This window comes from Parasteatoda tepidariorum, chromosome 5, assembly GCF_043381705.1.
Source record: "Parasteatoda tepidariorum isolate YZ-2023 chromosome 5, CAS_Ptep_4.0, whole genome shotgun sequence".
Taxonomy (NCBI): Eukaryota; Metazoa; Arthropoda; class Arachnida; order Araneae; family Theridiidae; genus Parasteatoda; species Parasteatoda tepidariorum.
The window spans coordinates 83424713-83441219 of NC_092208.1; the positions used below are offsets into that span (position 1 = coordinate 83424713).

The 16507-nt window shown below is 30.7% G+C and overlaps 2 protein-coding genes across 5 annotated transcripts in view; both read left to right on the forward strand.

Moving 5' to 3' along the window:
• Positions 1 to 16507, forward strand: part of LOC107437837 (rifampicin phosphotransferase) — a gene marked incomplete in the record, with an annotated part of 597639 nt that overhangs the window by 298166 nt on the left and 282966 nt on the right.
• The window catches only part of LOC122270504 (rifampicin phosphotransferase), a 112129-nt gene that overhangs the window by 62358 nt on the left and 33264 nt on the right, over positions 1 to 16507 (forward strand). For 2 of the 4 annotated variants that reach the window (XM_071180694.1, XM_071180696.1), the window contains exons 19-23: positions 4279 to 4396; positions 7448 to 7548; positions 8686 to 8757; positions 11112 to 11218; positions 12764 to 12836. In XM_071180694.1, coding sequence (XP_071036795.1) covers positions 4279 to 4396; positions 7448 to 7548; positions 8686 to 8757; positions 11112 to 11218; positions 12764 to 12836 — 471 coding nt within the window. The remainder of the gene's footprint in view (positions 1 to 4278; positions 4397 to 7447; positions 7549 to 8685; positions 8758 to 11111; positions 11219 to 12763; positions 12837 to 16507) is intronic. The other 2 variants (XM_071180693.1, XM_071180695.1) reach the window with 1 other exon arrangement.

Below are 16507 nucleotides of genomic sequence, written 5' to 3' on the forward strand. Positions count from 1 at the left end.
TCCGGTCAGCCCATTTGATGTTCCTGACGAGGAAAAAATTTTGATGTTTTGAGTTATTGATGTTTAATCCTTTTGGTGAGTAGTTCTTAATAATTCTCTCGAAATTATGTCTGGACGTGGCAAAGTTTGAAGCTCGTAGTTTAAAGTAAAGTACAAAAATTAAGTTTAAGTTTATTCAATTCAATTTTTAAAGTACTGCAAAATGAGTCTTCGACGTTGCGGACGTGGTGGAAAGACAAGCACGCCTACCGGGCGTCAAAACCTCAGTGACTCTACGACGGATGAGGAACCCACAGAATTCGACAACAAAATCAAATCACGCAATATGGCTACATATCAAAATCATCCACGTGGCGGAAAACGGCAAACCGAAAAGACATCACGAGAACCAACGGTAAATGTGGAAAGCATGAATCCAGGTGAACGAATGTTATATGAAGAATGGATGGAAATGATAAGGATGACCAACGATCAAATTGAAACAACAGCGAAAGTGCTCCAGAATTGCTCGCAACTCGAAACTCAACTTATGGAAACTCAAGATGCGGGCCAAAATTTAGAACAGAAAAGCGAAATGACAACCGATACAGAAAATACAGCTAAAAATAATGCAGAGCCCCCTCCAAAAAAGCGGAAAAAGAAAAAGCAAAATAACGTTGAAAAATCTGAAGAAAATTCCTTCATGACTACAAATAGCTGCCCCCCATTACTAATAGATGTCGCCACTTCCTTGCAACTTTCTGAAACCAATGTAGATCCTGACCTAGCCCAACCCAAGGAGGATTACCATGCAACTGCAGCTCCACCCACAACTCCAGAAATAGATCTACCAATCATGCATTAAAGTTCTAGTCCGTGGACTTCCAGTTGGCACCAATGCAGAACATATCTCCCTTGAATTGGCCAAGACAGGCATTATAACACAAAAAGTCATACAGTTTAAGAGAAAAGTGGGCGAGGCCCATCGGCTCCTCCCACTTTTTCTCACAATATTCATCAAAACAGACCAAAATCAGCAAATCTACTCAGTTACCAATATTTGTGACCTTCCCGAAATGAAAGATTCCGTGGCGGGAATAGCCCAATCCAATGTTACAACTGCCAGAATTTCGGCCACACACAGCGAACCTGCAAATCTCAACCAAGATGTCTTAAATGTGCCGCCGACTAACGTTCCTTTCAGTGCCATAAAGACAAAACTACACCACCCAAATGCTGCAACTGTGGTGAGGCACACACCGCCAACTTCACGGGATGCAGCATCCGTCCCCCCAGGAAGGGCTCTCGAGCAACTCCAACTATAACTCCACCAACATCGGCAGGTCAAGCCCATAGACTTGTCTCAATCATCAAAGAATTAAAAGAACTATTGAAAAACAGAGAAGTCCTACTTCAAGCAATCATGCGTGAGTCCACTCCAGATTAAAGCCACTTTGACTAAACCTGAACTCTTTTTCGAACTTTTGATAATATCTCTAGCACTATGCATATTTATATTCTTGAATGTTTATCACAGTAGATGGCGCCACTATGGCTTAGAAAAATTTATGTATAATCTTCATAATTTATAATTTTCATAATTATTATTTATAATCTTCATAATTTTCCCGATCATGTGTATATATGTTATCATCAATTTTTTATGCTCAATTTCAAATTTCAACTGCAATTTATGTAATATCACAGATAAAGCTTGTATCTCATGTATATCGACCTAATCATGGCTGTATTCACTTTTTTTAAAGGCAATTTATGTAAATCGTCGATCAAGTTGTGCAAATTTCTAATCATGGTTATTTTTATGTTACCACACTGTTACATAAATCAAAATGTTTTATTCACTGTAATAATATTTTTAACATGGATGGGTTAGGGGCCGCTGCGTGGCCTAGGCACCCAGTTGTTTAAGTAAAGCAAGTAAAAGCGATACTTGTGTGATGCTAAACCTAAAAAGCGAGCAAAAATTATCAAATATTTGCAAAATTTACTTGCAGTCATTTACCGGTTTTTGATTATTTAGGCGTGTCTGGAGCAGTTAGCATCTCTGAATATAGCCTTTTTCCACGGAACAGCAGCGCAGTATATCTAAATTGTCCACGAAAAGAAAAGACTAAGTTCTAAAGTGCGTTTTTTTACATTAAAAAAACTTGATTGTTTTGCCCTGTTTTTTTTTCAAAAAATCTGTGCATTAAGGGGTTAATAATAACCAATGAAGCTTGCTCATTGTCATTCTTCCCCGTTTTTATTGGAGCTAGTTCCGTATCGTGATCTGCCACGCTAAAGTGCCAAATTAATTTGAAACTGAAAATATTAAAATAAAAATAATAAAAACCATTTATATGTGTCTGCCAGGTGTTGGCTACGAGTTATACATTTCGAGTTGGTCCCTTTCTGCTATGTTTAGTTCCCCGGACAGATGCCTGGAATTTGCCAAGACTTGGCGATTAGTCAGCCACAGATCACACAGTGCCGAAATCTCCCCTTTTAATTCTCATTTTGACCAAAAGGAGCCGTTATTATTAATAATAATCGGATTTATTACTTTAATCATTACATATATACAAATTCTAGTTTTTTCACAACATTTAATACCATATTTTCAACATAATTTATTTATAAACAAATATTTTTAAAACTAGAAAAATAATTCAGTTTAGAAAGATTCAGTTTAGAATCTAATAATATGACGCGAATTTTTTTTATAATGATATGAGCATTTTAATAAATCTCGTAATATATATCTAGCTTAAAACTAAATATTTGCAATTTTGAGATTCAAAATGACTTTTAAAATGAAATCTAGCCAAAAATAGTTTCCATCTTTTTCATTACAGTAATGGTATAATTTTTTATTTTTTAATAAACAATTATTATGCAAACGTTTTCAGTTTCATTGACGAAATCGTCTCCTGTCAATAAAAATAAACACATTTTTATGCGGAATAAAATAAACGTAGAAAGAAACTTTGAGTTCCTAAATCTATACTACAGTCTTTATTTAAAGTTTTAATCTAACACTTAATGTATAGCTCGTTCACCAGGAGTTGGCACTTGGCTCCGCCTTCATCACGTGGTATGCGACGATACTATTTCGCTATTTTTGGGAGAAGGTTGTGAGCAAACTTGAACAATGTTGCTATTTGGCGATCGTTTGGCAAAAATATTTATTTCGCAAACTTTATGTGCATTTTTTTAACAATAAATATTTCATAAATTTGAATATATTTTGCACCATTTCTTATGATATTTCTTTCCTTTGAGTGAATAGTTTGTCCTTTATGAGCCATTTCGCTGGGAGAACAACAGTTTTTAAATTTAAACTATATTTAATTAGCTAGTGTAACAAAAGGTATAATAGCAGATGATAAAGCAAAGTAATGACTGAAAAATAATTCACTTTTTGTGTTTGGCGCAAATTAAGGGTTGTCTCAATTTCAACAACGGAGATGTTTCTCTTCTAACTCCCGCGCTGAAATGAACTCTGCGTCCCAGGAGGTGGAGCCAAGTCTCAACTTCTGGTGAACGAACTATATCAGGAAACTATTATAGGTACTTCGGCTAAGGCTACTTCGCCAACACTTAGAAGTATAATTGCCGATCAGTACTTTCTTATATATATTTGCTTCATATTTTTTTTACAAAAAATATTTTTAAAAATTATCTTTGCAATTTAAGCTATGTTTATTAAGCTATATTTTTTATATTTTTTTCTTCTTATCGAATTTTTGTTAACTGTTAGATTAGTATATCTATTTTTAAGACACTTTAACTTTTACACCACGTCGGTAATTTTGCTTTCTGCTTTCTTTCTTTTATTTCAAACTCATTTTCAATTGCATTTTATTTTTCAGTGATATACACACATTATCTTAATTTTTTTATCTTAGGATAATTTTTTTTATTTTGTAATATCGCATTTAACATCGTAAAAGAATAGCGTCCTCAAGAGAACCTTTACATTTTTCCATTAAAAAATAATGAATACATTCATGCTTCAATCATAGATTCATCATGGCAGGCAAATAATTTTATATTTAATTTATTAATATTAATTATAAATATTAAATTATTTTTACTTAACAATCAATAAAAATGAGGTTAATTATAATTAAATGAAATTAAGATTTATATGTTTAAATAATCTTACCATGCTCCTACTAGCAATAGGCTCCTACTAGCTGCTATTAAAGAAAAAAGTTGTGTTTTTACATTGTTTTTGGAATTATAAATATTAATAATGCATACTCATTAATAATTGTCTCTCACAATTTCTTTCAGACTGTTGTTTCTGGATCAGTTGAACCGGATACAATTATGCTTGAAAGATCTAATAATGATGAATTGAAAATGAAATCTGTAACAGTTGGCTCTAAGCACCAAAGAATTGTTTTAAAAGGTAAAACTCAATGCATTCAATTTTGAATTAGTCAGTAATATTGACTTAATTTTACGCTTTATGTTTAGGTACTTTATTTAGACAGAAAGTGTTTCCATTAAAATTTCATTTTACGTCTTGGATTATAGTTAACTCATTGCCTAGCATACTATTGCTTTTAACTGTAATTACTTATTACCTACCATAATTTACTAATAAATTCAATGACTTTTTTAAAAAAAATTACGTTTTTCGATATCAAAGATTTGATAAATTATTTACTCCTCCTTGTTTCATTAACAATTGTTTTGCAATTTTATTAGCAATGCCGTTAAGAATTTTATTCACATTTTTAAAAAAAAATAAATAAATAAATAATTGAAATTAAAACCACGTTACTTAAAATACGTATCTAAATTAATTAGAACTCATATTTTTTTTTAAAAAAATTAAGATTTTTTTATTATTTTTACAGCACGTTTCTGATTGAATAGCTTATTTCAAAACTGTGATGAAATGCACTTTTGATGATTTTATGTGCCATGAAATAATTAAAAAAGTGTTAACAAATGTCTTTCCTAGCTTGTTTGTGATAAAATAAATGAAAACTTAAGCATTTATAATGAAAAAATTAAAATAAATATTATAAAATGTATAAAAAATTTAAATGAAAAGGACTTAAAATATTTTAAATGTAACTTAGGTTTGATTTTTTTTACACGGAGTCCCAATTATAAAAGCAATTAAATTAAAACTACTTTAGAATACATTCGTTTCGTCCGCTTACGAGCCATGAAAATTTATTTTAACCATGTTTTAAAAGTAATTACAAGTTTCGTCGACAGATGATGTTACCAACTACGAAAATAACTATGGCACAGTGGTTTCAAACCACAATTTGCAGAAACAATGAGGTGCACATAAGGAGGACAAAAGTGACTGAATCTGGTGCAAAATCTTCAGTTCGAATGGTCTTACATCGAGAAAAAAAGCATTTTCCGGATTTTTTACAGTCTATAGCAGGGGTTTCCAACTGGCGGACCGCAGGCCGCATCCGGCCCTCCAAGCCTTTTTTGTGGCCCGCGAACTAAAATATATTAGTTTTCATTTTTTTTGTGAGGACAATTTTCGTAAAAAATCTATAAGGGTTCAAAATACTTTTCTCGTTAAAAAAAAAAATAAATAAATAAAATAAACTAATTTTTTTATTTCTGTGAAATTTAACATACCAACGTTGCAAAAAAATTTATTTCTCAGGTTTTACATCCAAGAAAATATTTATTCAAATACAAAAATAATCGTGTACGTTGCTCTTTTTTATTTTTTATTTATTTATTTATTTATTTTTTTTTTTGTATTTTGTGAATATTATTTAGCATGTACGTATCAGAAATTTTCTGAAAGAAATTCTCCGATTTAACTTTTCGAAACCACTCATTTTGGACGAAAATATTTACATTTGTAAATATTAAAGCGCATAAAAGAGGGAATGAATATCATGATTTATCTAAATTCCTTGAATTGAATATCGCATGAGCGGAAAAGAAGAAAAAAAAAATTAATTTCAGATGCTTGAGAATTTTTTTGTTGTTTCTATGATTCCTAATAAGTCGAAAAAAATGTTAATTTATCGCAGAATTAAATTTATCGCAGAATTAAATTTAAAATAAAAAAAAATCTTTTCCCTAAGTTTCTGATTTAAACTAAGATTTAAAGTGATACGTATCAAACATTATTTGTAATGCTTGTAATTTTGTTTTTTAATATTAAAAAAACTTTGATAAAAATATGACAGCAATATTTAATGTTCTTTCTAACATAAAAGAGTCCTATATAAAATTTTGATAAAGTTGTGGCCCGCCATTTGGTTGGTGTTTTTAATTGCGGCCCTCGGCCTAATGTAAGTTGGAAACCCCTGGTCTATAGCATTACCTGTTGACAAAAGTTGGTGTTGTTAAAATTTAAGAGAGAAAATATTTTTGGATTGTTTGAGTAGATAACACGCAAAAAACTTAAAATTTCTGTCTCTCTTCATTTCTCTTTTTTTTGATTTTTCCCAATCTTTGGTCATTTTTATAACGCCAGATAATTGAATTGTAAAAAGCTGTTACATTTCATACTGAATTAATTTTAACTATTATTAGCATTCAGTGTTTGTTCATACAGACCATCTCTATTTTGTTCAAAAGGAATCCGTATCATTTATATATTTTTGCTCTAATAGTAAATGAAAAAGGAAACAAAATGGGGATTCAAACACTAAAAGTTGTCAATCGACATTAGTACCTTCTTATAATACAGCTGACTGAAATTTGTTAATGTGCATGGTTTAATAATTATAATAGCATAAATATAATTGAAAACTATAATATAATTGAAGGTAATATAATGCAGCTATTGAAAGATTCAATTATATACCTTCCAACTTTCACTCTTTCTGAGAATAAAATTTCTAAGTGGTAGTAAAACAATTTTGAAAAAACTATATTACTGAAAAATATTTTTATAACTAATTTAGGTTGTATTTCGCTATCGTAATGACTATTACGCTCATATATACTTGCAGTAATTATTTATATGCAGTGGTAATAAAACTCATTTATAATAATAATTATAATTCAAGAAGTTTAAGGAATGGTATCAGTTTCGCTACCACTTTAAATATGAAAATTAAATTCTCCGGGGAAACCTTAAGTGTTGGCAGCTATGTTCCAACTTCGAAATTACTTTTCCAGGGTTTCTACGGTCTGGAATGTTTTTTAAAGAAGTATAGCAGAGTGAGATAAATCTAGATATTTTAAGCTACCAATAAATGTTTAAGTTTAAGAAAATAATAATGGGGTGAGAAAAATGCATCAACTTTGAAATTTTATAATGAAAGAAAATTTTTAGTATTTTTCGCAGTAGATTTGAAAAATCTTAGCTACATTTTGTTTATTTTTCCCATGTAGTGGGAATCCTGTTTTCGAAATTAGTACTTTTTTTTAAAGAGAATAATTTCTGAATCTATACTAACCTGCCATATTTCTTACGCATAAACGGACGGCCATTAAAACTGCTTATTCACTTTAGAGTCTGGTGGGACAGAAGTTGAAGATTTACCAGAGGACTCTAAAACAGTGTCTTGCGTAAACGAAGAAACCGCCATCAATCTTGGAAAACTAGCTGTACGAGTAAGTAATCAGGACTGCAATTTATGGAACAAAACCTATTCCAGTAAAATTACAATTTTATTTTTTATTATCATGTCAATTATAAATGTCATCAAGTTCCCCTCAGAACATTTATTAGACAAATAATAAGTCCAGATTCATAAATTAGTGGTAAGTCTCAAGTTAATTGTTTTTTCCAACTACTACTGAATTTCAAAATTTTCAGGAAATAATTTTTCTAATCGTTGCTACATATAAATAACTACATGTAGATTAATGGTTAAATAGACAAGCCATTTTTTTTAATCACAATACTATTTTATAAATTGTTGTTTAAGTTTTGTACTACAATTATGTCAGCCTGCCGAAGACTACCCGTGTAATAAATGGTAACTAGTGCACGTTAAATATGTCGGGTGACAAAATCCTCCATGCTCCTAAGACAATTTATACCTCAGGGGGTACTGAATAGATGATTAATCGTTCTCTGGTTCAGGTCAAAATTACGATCTGTGGATGTATGAATGGGTCCGCCATATAAACTAGCGTGACGTATGGGTGTGGCAGAAGTCGAGTTCTTGGCCTTAGAGGACGCCAATGGAAAACAAGAAAAATCGCACCCTTTGCCTTAATGGCCTACGACAACAACAGCAACCACTAGCATATTACAGTCTCTTCCAAAATTAAGGTTATAAACCTGCCTGTAACTTCACTTTAACCACTAAAAAATTACTATCGACAAATATAAAAATGAACAAGTTGACTGGTACTGAGTAACCAGGACAATTTTAAGTCTAATTAATGTAATATTATTTTTAACATTTTGTAATTCTCTTCATTATGATGACTCTTTTTACCAGAGGCTACGTCTTTGTCAGTCTATTTTTATTGTTGCCTTAACCAGGCAATTTTGTCTGGAATGTACGATTTCATTAACAACATTTATGCGCTCACATCTAAATGTGGTTTAATAGATTTGTTTATATTTCTCTCCTCCGAAAATTTCGAATAAATTGAATATACATATAAGGCATAATTATTATGTGTACTTTTAAGTGTTATAGCGATAATTCTTAGTTTAAAAAATGTTGTTTTAATTACGTTTTATTTATTGTTTGTAAGTAAATTCAAGATATTGTAATTCCATATATATTTCAGGTGGAGAAGTTTTATCGTTCTTCTAGAGATATAGAATGGGGCTTATTGAACAATAAAATATACCTTCTTCAGGTAAGTTAAATTATGATTATTTTAGTCTTTTTTAGAAAAATGAGAAGTATCTTTTATTATTAGATTAAAAAAGCAGAGAATAACCTTATTTATGTTGGACCTAAGGAGCGCAGAGAGCATCGTTTTCGACTGATTTTCGGGGACGTTGAAATTTTATTAAGAAAACGATAAGCCTTACATTTTATGCATGACAAAAATAAAGTTATTTTCTTCTTCTCTGTCTACTTGAAAAAAATAGTGTTTTAAAATTTTTATTCTTTAAAATTAACTTCTGCTTTTCAGTGTTTTACCTGTAACTTTACTTATGTCAGAAGATGGTCGCAATTTCGATTCTAATAGGTGAAAAAATGCCGATATAAATTTTTTTTTAGAGAGTAAACAATTTAAATATAGATTAATATCAAGACAGAGATGCCAAGTTGCTTCGGACAGTGGATCAATATTTTCGAGTGGTAGTCATTTAATGTATGATTCTTGGTTTAGCAAATTCGATTTACGGGGTTTTACTCACCACACCATTACTTCTGAATATTTCAGAAGCTTATGTGATGCGCCATTTTGTTACAATTTAGACGAGCCTTTTCACAATACTATCAGAATTAGTCGGAAGTCTGCTAATTTAATATTTTTCTACCGTTTTTATTACAAATATTTTGAAGAATCCGGAGCAGTTGGCTTTTCTGTCACGATGAAAACTTCAGTTCAGTTTTTGAAATTGCGACTTGCAAGACTGACGAAATTCCCTAAAGCTATATGGCAATGATTCTACTTGCTATGTAGTCAACAAACGACTAAAGCTTACATTGTCATCAAATCCAAAGCTCCGATTAAAATCTTAGCGCTATAGCCAATCAGGAAGTAATCGAAATTAAAATTGACGATAAGGTTCTTTAGTCGATATTACGGGAATAAATTCGGCTCGTTGAGATCAGAAACCATTAAAAATTCTTTTTTTTTTATCGAACATTGTACTCCAGTCAGTGGCTAGCACACTAGATAGTTTACGTGTTTAAAAAAATATCAATGTGCGATAAATTTCCTTTTGCTCTCTTTTATTGTTAGCACGAACAGAGCTCTAGTGACGATTTAAAAGAGTGAAAAATGGCGAGAAACTATTCGCGATGAGAGGATGATAATTTCTGTATTTAGTAGTCAGGAAATGAGTGAATCTTGCATAGAGGTCTAATCAAACTACATATACGAAACCGTGTAGAGAGGCTTTTTGATGTCACTAGGCGTGTAGAGGCTTTCTGATTGCCAGACTAAAATTTGTTACTCCACAAACTGTTAAACGTTAATTTTCTGTTGTTGGAGTATGCTAATGAAAATATTACCACTATAAGTTTTTATCTTAGGCGAGTGAGAAATACACCATTAACAAATAATTTCATAGCACTAAAACTATTTTTGGTTCAAAAACAGAAGTATTGTTATGTTTTTAAACTAAATGTGTAGTTAACAGAATAAAATATCTTCCTAATTTAAATACAAATGTGCTACTACTATTTTTTATAAAAACTCATTTATGATTATTATATAATACAAGTATTGGGCAATACGAGCCGAGATAACTTTGTTGGTAGGACGTAGGACTCGTGTTCGTGAGAATGGAAATTCGAATTCTGCAGGCCTAAGAAACCCCTTGTATTAAATGATGGCTGGTGCACGTTATATCTGTCGGGGTCACAAAGTCTTCCAGTTCTCATAATCATACCTGCCAGCTTGCACAGTCATTGAAAAAGATTTTAGAAAGTGATAGTAAAACGACCATTAAGTTAGGAAAATCTTTCTAAAAACAAAGCTATTTAGACATCTATAAGCATAATAAGTCAACAAATAGATCTTATATGCATATTTTTTTAAATTATTGAGTTTTCGTGGTAGTTAAATTTTTTTGAAGAAACTTTAAACTTCAATATTTATTACGCCAAAACGCTAATGTTGCTACCACTAAGAAAATTAATTCTGAACGGCAGTAGAATTCTGCAGCTATGCATAAATGACTAATACCTCTATGGGTACTGAATCGGGGCTAGATCGCTCTCTGGTTCCGGTCGAAATTACGATTTATGGATGTATAAATGGATAAATGAATGGGTTCGCCCTGAAAAAGGGCTGTGACGTGCATTTGCGGCTGAATTCGTATTCTTGACCACAGATAGCGCCACTGAAAAACGAGAAACGCACGCTCTGCCTTAAATTAACTTGGTTTCCTAAGAAGGCTTACTGGCAGTAGCAAGTGGCAATAAAAACAACAAAATCGAGCGGTGTGATGCTAATTCTCTTTGAAATTGATTCCTTTAGCATTATTAAAACACAATAAAAATTTCGATTTCATTTGATATTTGTTTTAGAGTCGACCTGTAACAAGTGGAGCATCACTCACTGATTATGAGTTGAAACATGAATTTGATTGTATTTTGAGGAGTGAAAGAGATTTCTTTACTGTAGCAAATGTTGGGTAAGAAATGTTTTTTTAAATTGTATGGGATTATGGGATAAAATATTGTTTTTAAAAATCTATAGTTTGGAAAAATGTTTTACTACTCGATAATACAAACGATGTACAAAAAGTTCTCACAAGTCTCTTATAAGTTTTTCTTTCAAAAGAAATTTAGAAATTAACCGTTTTGATATTACTGAAAATATTATTTTTCAATATTACATTTTTTTGTTTACTTTGAAAAATATTGTCCATACTTTATTTTGACATCTTCTTTCTTTGCTATTAGTGTGTAACAAAGTGAAAATTTCCTAGAATTAAAGCTTGCTACTTTTGCTTTGTTATCGTTTTTTTTTCGTAAAATAACTGACAAATCTAATATTAAAAAGTAGTTTGTCGCATAGTATTTTATACCTTATACTTTCTCATCGGAAACAAGAAAAATTCTATTTTCTTTCAGCTTGATTTTTTTTTATATAAGACTAGGACGCTTTTTTCCCTGAACACTCGATTTACAAATCCTTGTATTGTTTCTCATTCATCTTTGTTTTTCTTTACTTGCTTCATTTCTGTTGTTTTTAATTTTTTTTAAAAGAATAAACTTTAACCATTAAAACTTCAAGCAACCTCGATTTTTTTTTGATTTGGTATTAATTTTATTACATATTAAGGGGCTTCCCTCCCTTCTCTCTCCGCTCAATAACCCTATTGCTGTTTCTCATTCCTTACTGTTTTATTTTCCATTTTTTATTTTAAAAATTTGATTTTTTCTTTTTAAAAGAAAGAGATATTTTTTTTAATGAAACATATAATTATTATAATTTAACTTATTGACTTCTTTCGTTTCTGCGTTTCACCATTATGTTATAGGAGAGTTCTAAACTTGCTCCGGACAACGGACATACATTTCTGAGCGGTGGTCTCTTAAACCTTTGCACTCGAGAGGTGACTGTCAGTCACCAATGTCGCTTGTAAATTACCAACCACCATAATTGTGAAATTTTTTTCATTTTAATGTTTAGTTGCCACTTCATTCAGTGATCTCCGGATCACTGAATGAAGTATGATAAGTTTGTAAAAAATCTTTTAAAACGTTAGTGGTGGAGTCCATTTTTTTAACTGATGAAAGAACTTCGATTGGAAAGGGTTGAATGATTCTTGTTTTAGTAAACTTGATTCATAGGGGTTTACTCACCACTACTTTTAAATAAGTCAAAAACATATTTCATACTCCCCTTATTTACAGTTAGGGTGGCTTGAGCCTTTTAAAAAGTTGGCAAAATTACACGAAAATATGCAACTCTTAGTTTAAAGTTCGCTATCATTTTTTTTAAAAATATATTGTTGAACTTCTGTTTTAGTACCGAGAGAATTGCGCATAGTCCTAAGTTACATTATTTGTGCGTTTATGTTGCGTTCGATTTTTGCGTTCGTTGTCAAAGAAAGTAATTTTTTGCAATAGTTTGTATTTTTTTTTAACTTTGTCTTTTAGTTTTTGGAGTTCTTAATGAAATATTAGCTGTTGATTAAGGAAGAAATAAATTCATTTAATTATTTTTTCAGAGAAGTAATGCCTGGAGCTACATCGCCTTTAGGCGTGGAGTTACTTTGCAAATATTTTAATACAGCTCTTGCGGTAAGTGAATTTAAATTGAATGTAAATTATAACAATAATAGAGGTCAATTCAATTAATTTTGCTGTTTTAGATAGTCTAACCACTTTCTGTAATGAAAAATATCATTACACAAAATGGATTTTGAAAGTCATATTTTTTACGTTAATCTTCTAATTAAAAATGATTACACCTATGTCGAAAAGAATTTGAGAAAAGCATCACCTTGGACGATTAAAAAATGCCCAAATTTATCTTTGCAACAAAAATATGTTTTTCTTGCCGAATATCTCTCTCGAATTTGCCAGATTTCTCAGCTACAAATGAAATAGAGGCAAACCCTAGGTTGTTCAATGAAAGTGATTCAGAAGTGGATGTTCAGAGGGAATTATGGAATGATAAAAAAAGCAGAATTAGAAAGTTTGAACAATACAATACCACTTTTAGGTGAATCTCCTATAAAAACAAAAAGATTAGGTTTTGGGTCATATAGTGGAAAAACTTTAAGAAAATCGGAGAAGTTTTAGAAGACAATTTTAATAATCGAAAACGTATGAATTCTGCAACAATGGAGGAATCTATTATGATTTCACAGCAGCTGAAGGAAATATTTCAAGAAACAGACTCAAGTAGTCTTAAGCTTCAATTGCTAACAATACTGCCTAAAACCTAGAGTATTCGTAAAAGTCAGGAAGAATTTAATGCAACATTTTATACGGCAGGAAAATCTAAACTGCTAGTTGAAGACCAGGGTATTATAGCAAGTCCAAATCCTAGACCTGGAAAAACTCTTACTGACAGCACAAATGATAATATTACTGCATATTACAACAGTAAAGTGAGTCGTTGTTTGCCTGGAAGAAAAGAGTTTGTCGCAATGATTGAATCAGGATTAACCTTTGCACTCGAAGTTCTTTCAGCTGTTAAGAAAATAGCCGCAACCACTAACTTTTTGAAAGATTTTTAACAAACTTACCTTATAATACCCGGAGATCACTGAATGAAGTGGTAACTAAACATTAAGGTGAAAAAAAATTCACATTTAGAGTGGCGGGTAATTTACAGGTGACAGTGGTGACTGTCAGTCACCTCTCGAGTGCAAAGGGTTAAAAATACAGAAACAAAAGCGTATGGCTTTAGGAAATATTAAAGAAATTTTTCAAGGGTTTAAAGATAAAAATTTCAATGTTAGAGTTGGATTCTCCAAGTTCTGTGATTTGCGTCCGAAAAATTGTGTGCTGGCTGGTGCGAGTGGAACCCATTGTGTCTTGATACATGAAAATGTAAAACTTATGCTAGTTGGTTGCAAATTACAGCATTTGAGTATCTATGACGAATTACCATTTAAAACATACAAATATTGCTTATCAAGAATGTTTTGCAATCCTCCTTTTCCAGAATGCATTTTTTTAAATTGTGATTATTGTCCTGGTGTTACACACGTACTAGAGCAAATAAACAACGTATTTCTCTTGAACCGAATAGACGAGATTATCTATAAACTGTGGGCTACAACACACCACTCAACGCTTATGACAGTTAACAACATAGTAGAAGATTTTCTTGAAGCATTTTAAGTAAAACTGAGGATGTTTCTATCACATTCTTTCATTACTAATCAACAGTCATGCTTTTTATCAAAGCTGAAGGAAGGCCTTGATGATAATGACTGCATAGTGATCTGTGAGTTTGCTGAAAATTATTCTTTTGTATTGCAGGATGCAGTCCAAGGATATCATTGGAATGATTTCCAGTGTACTATTCACCTTTTTGTCATATACTATATCAATTCAGGAACACTTAAATTGGATTATGTTTCCTTTGTTGCCATTTCAGAAAGTCTCAAGCATGATACTGTCAATGTTCACCTTTTCCAGACCCAATTGTTGCAGTTTATAACCTCACATTTAAACAACAAAATAAAACATATTTATTACTTCTCAGATGGAGCAGTTTTACAGTACAAAAATCGAAAGAACTTTATAGATTTTTGCTACCATGGTATAGACTTTGGTCTCACAGCTGAGTGGCATTTCTTTCCTACGGCCAATGGAATAAGTGAATAATGTGATGGTGTTGCTGGTACCATCAAAAGATAAGCTGCACGTTCCAGCCTTCAATGTTATTATAAAAATCAATATGTTGTTCAGCATACCCCTATTATTAATTTTTTATATACTTCCTGTTGAGACTCCAGGCTATAAATTTGTAAATGTGTAGAAGAATGTTGCCGCAAAACAATATTCTTTTTTGTAATTTTTTGAGACGATATATTTTGAGATATTTCAGGTCAAAGGTTAAATCAGGTCATTTTTAAAGTTTTGACCTAGCCTGAAAAGGTCACATATGAAAGCTCTATTTCTCAGCTTTGATTTTTGAATTTTTTTCTTGATATAATTAGAAAAAATGTTACAGCCATCAATACGTATGCAAGTTTGTCGTTTTTAATGAAAATTTTATCTTTTCAAATGTCTATAATTTGGACAATTTTCAAATTAAAAATCTAAACACACATATATATATATATATATATATATATATATGTATAGAAAGAACAAAAAGAAAAAAAAACGAAAAAAGGAAGAAAAAATTAATAAAAATCCGGAAAATAAAAGATATAATCTTTTCATTAGCTCACACGATTATATCCGCGGAAAGGAGTGCTTTTTGATATTGTATCAATACAGCCAAAGCAAAAGCAAAATATAACAATACAATAGTGTGAGGAGCACTCAAAAAAATTTACAAAATATTTACAATAAATAAAATAGGACACATTAAGTAAAAACAGAAAATAAAATATAAAGTAAAAACAGAATAAAACATGAAAGGAAATCTGTAGAATAGAGTAGCGAATTCAAAACGGAAAATTTTTCAAAAATGATTTAAAATATTTTCGTAACAAGACTGCTAGGTTAGAAAATATGAAAACGGAAGCGCAAATTGAGGATAAAGCGTAAATAGAGGGATTTGTTTTATAGTGCGTTCTTACTGCAGTACTGAAGAGCATTTGATTTGTTAGTTATCAACTATGGGTCCGAAAATGGATGTGCGCAAGGTAATATCATGCTGGATAATTTAAAGAAATTGACAATTAATAATTTTAGAAAACTAACTTGTATTTAAGAAAAAAATAAAATGAAACAGAAAGGAGAAAGAAACATGAATAGCCTGTTTTGCATAAAATTTTAGCCATGGAATTTCCCGAAATGGATTTGCACATGGCAAAAATTATATAAATTAACAAAGAAGCTTTTTAATAAATTTATTTATAATAATATACAATTAACTCAATGACTTTATGTAGAATTTAATTACTTTAGTTGGGTATCAATTTTTAATCAAATTTTGAAAGAGTTGGTCTATTTGTTTTTTGGATAAATAAACATTGCTACATATTCTTTTAATTCTATTGATTTGATTAAAAATGGTATTTAAATAGATGTTATTAGAAACATTAGAATTCCAAGTAATTAGTTTATTTATATTAAAATTAAAATAATTTCTTTTATCGTATAAATCAACAAAGCAAATATTATCTTCTTTTATAATACAGAAATCTAAAAAAATTATAATTAATATTATCATCATCATTATGATTACGAGCCAAGATTAATTCCTTGAGAAAACATTATTTAATAAAATATTGTAATATTATTAAATAACTTATTTTATATATACATATATATATATA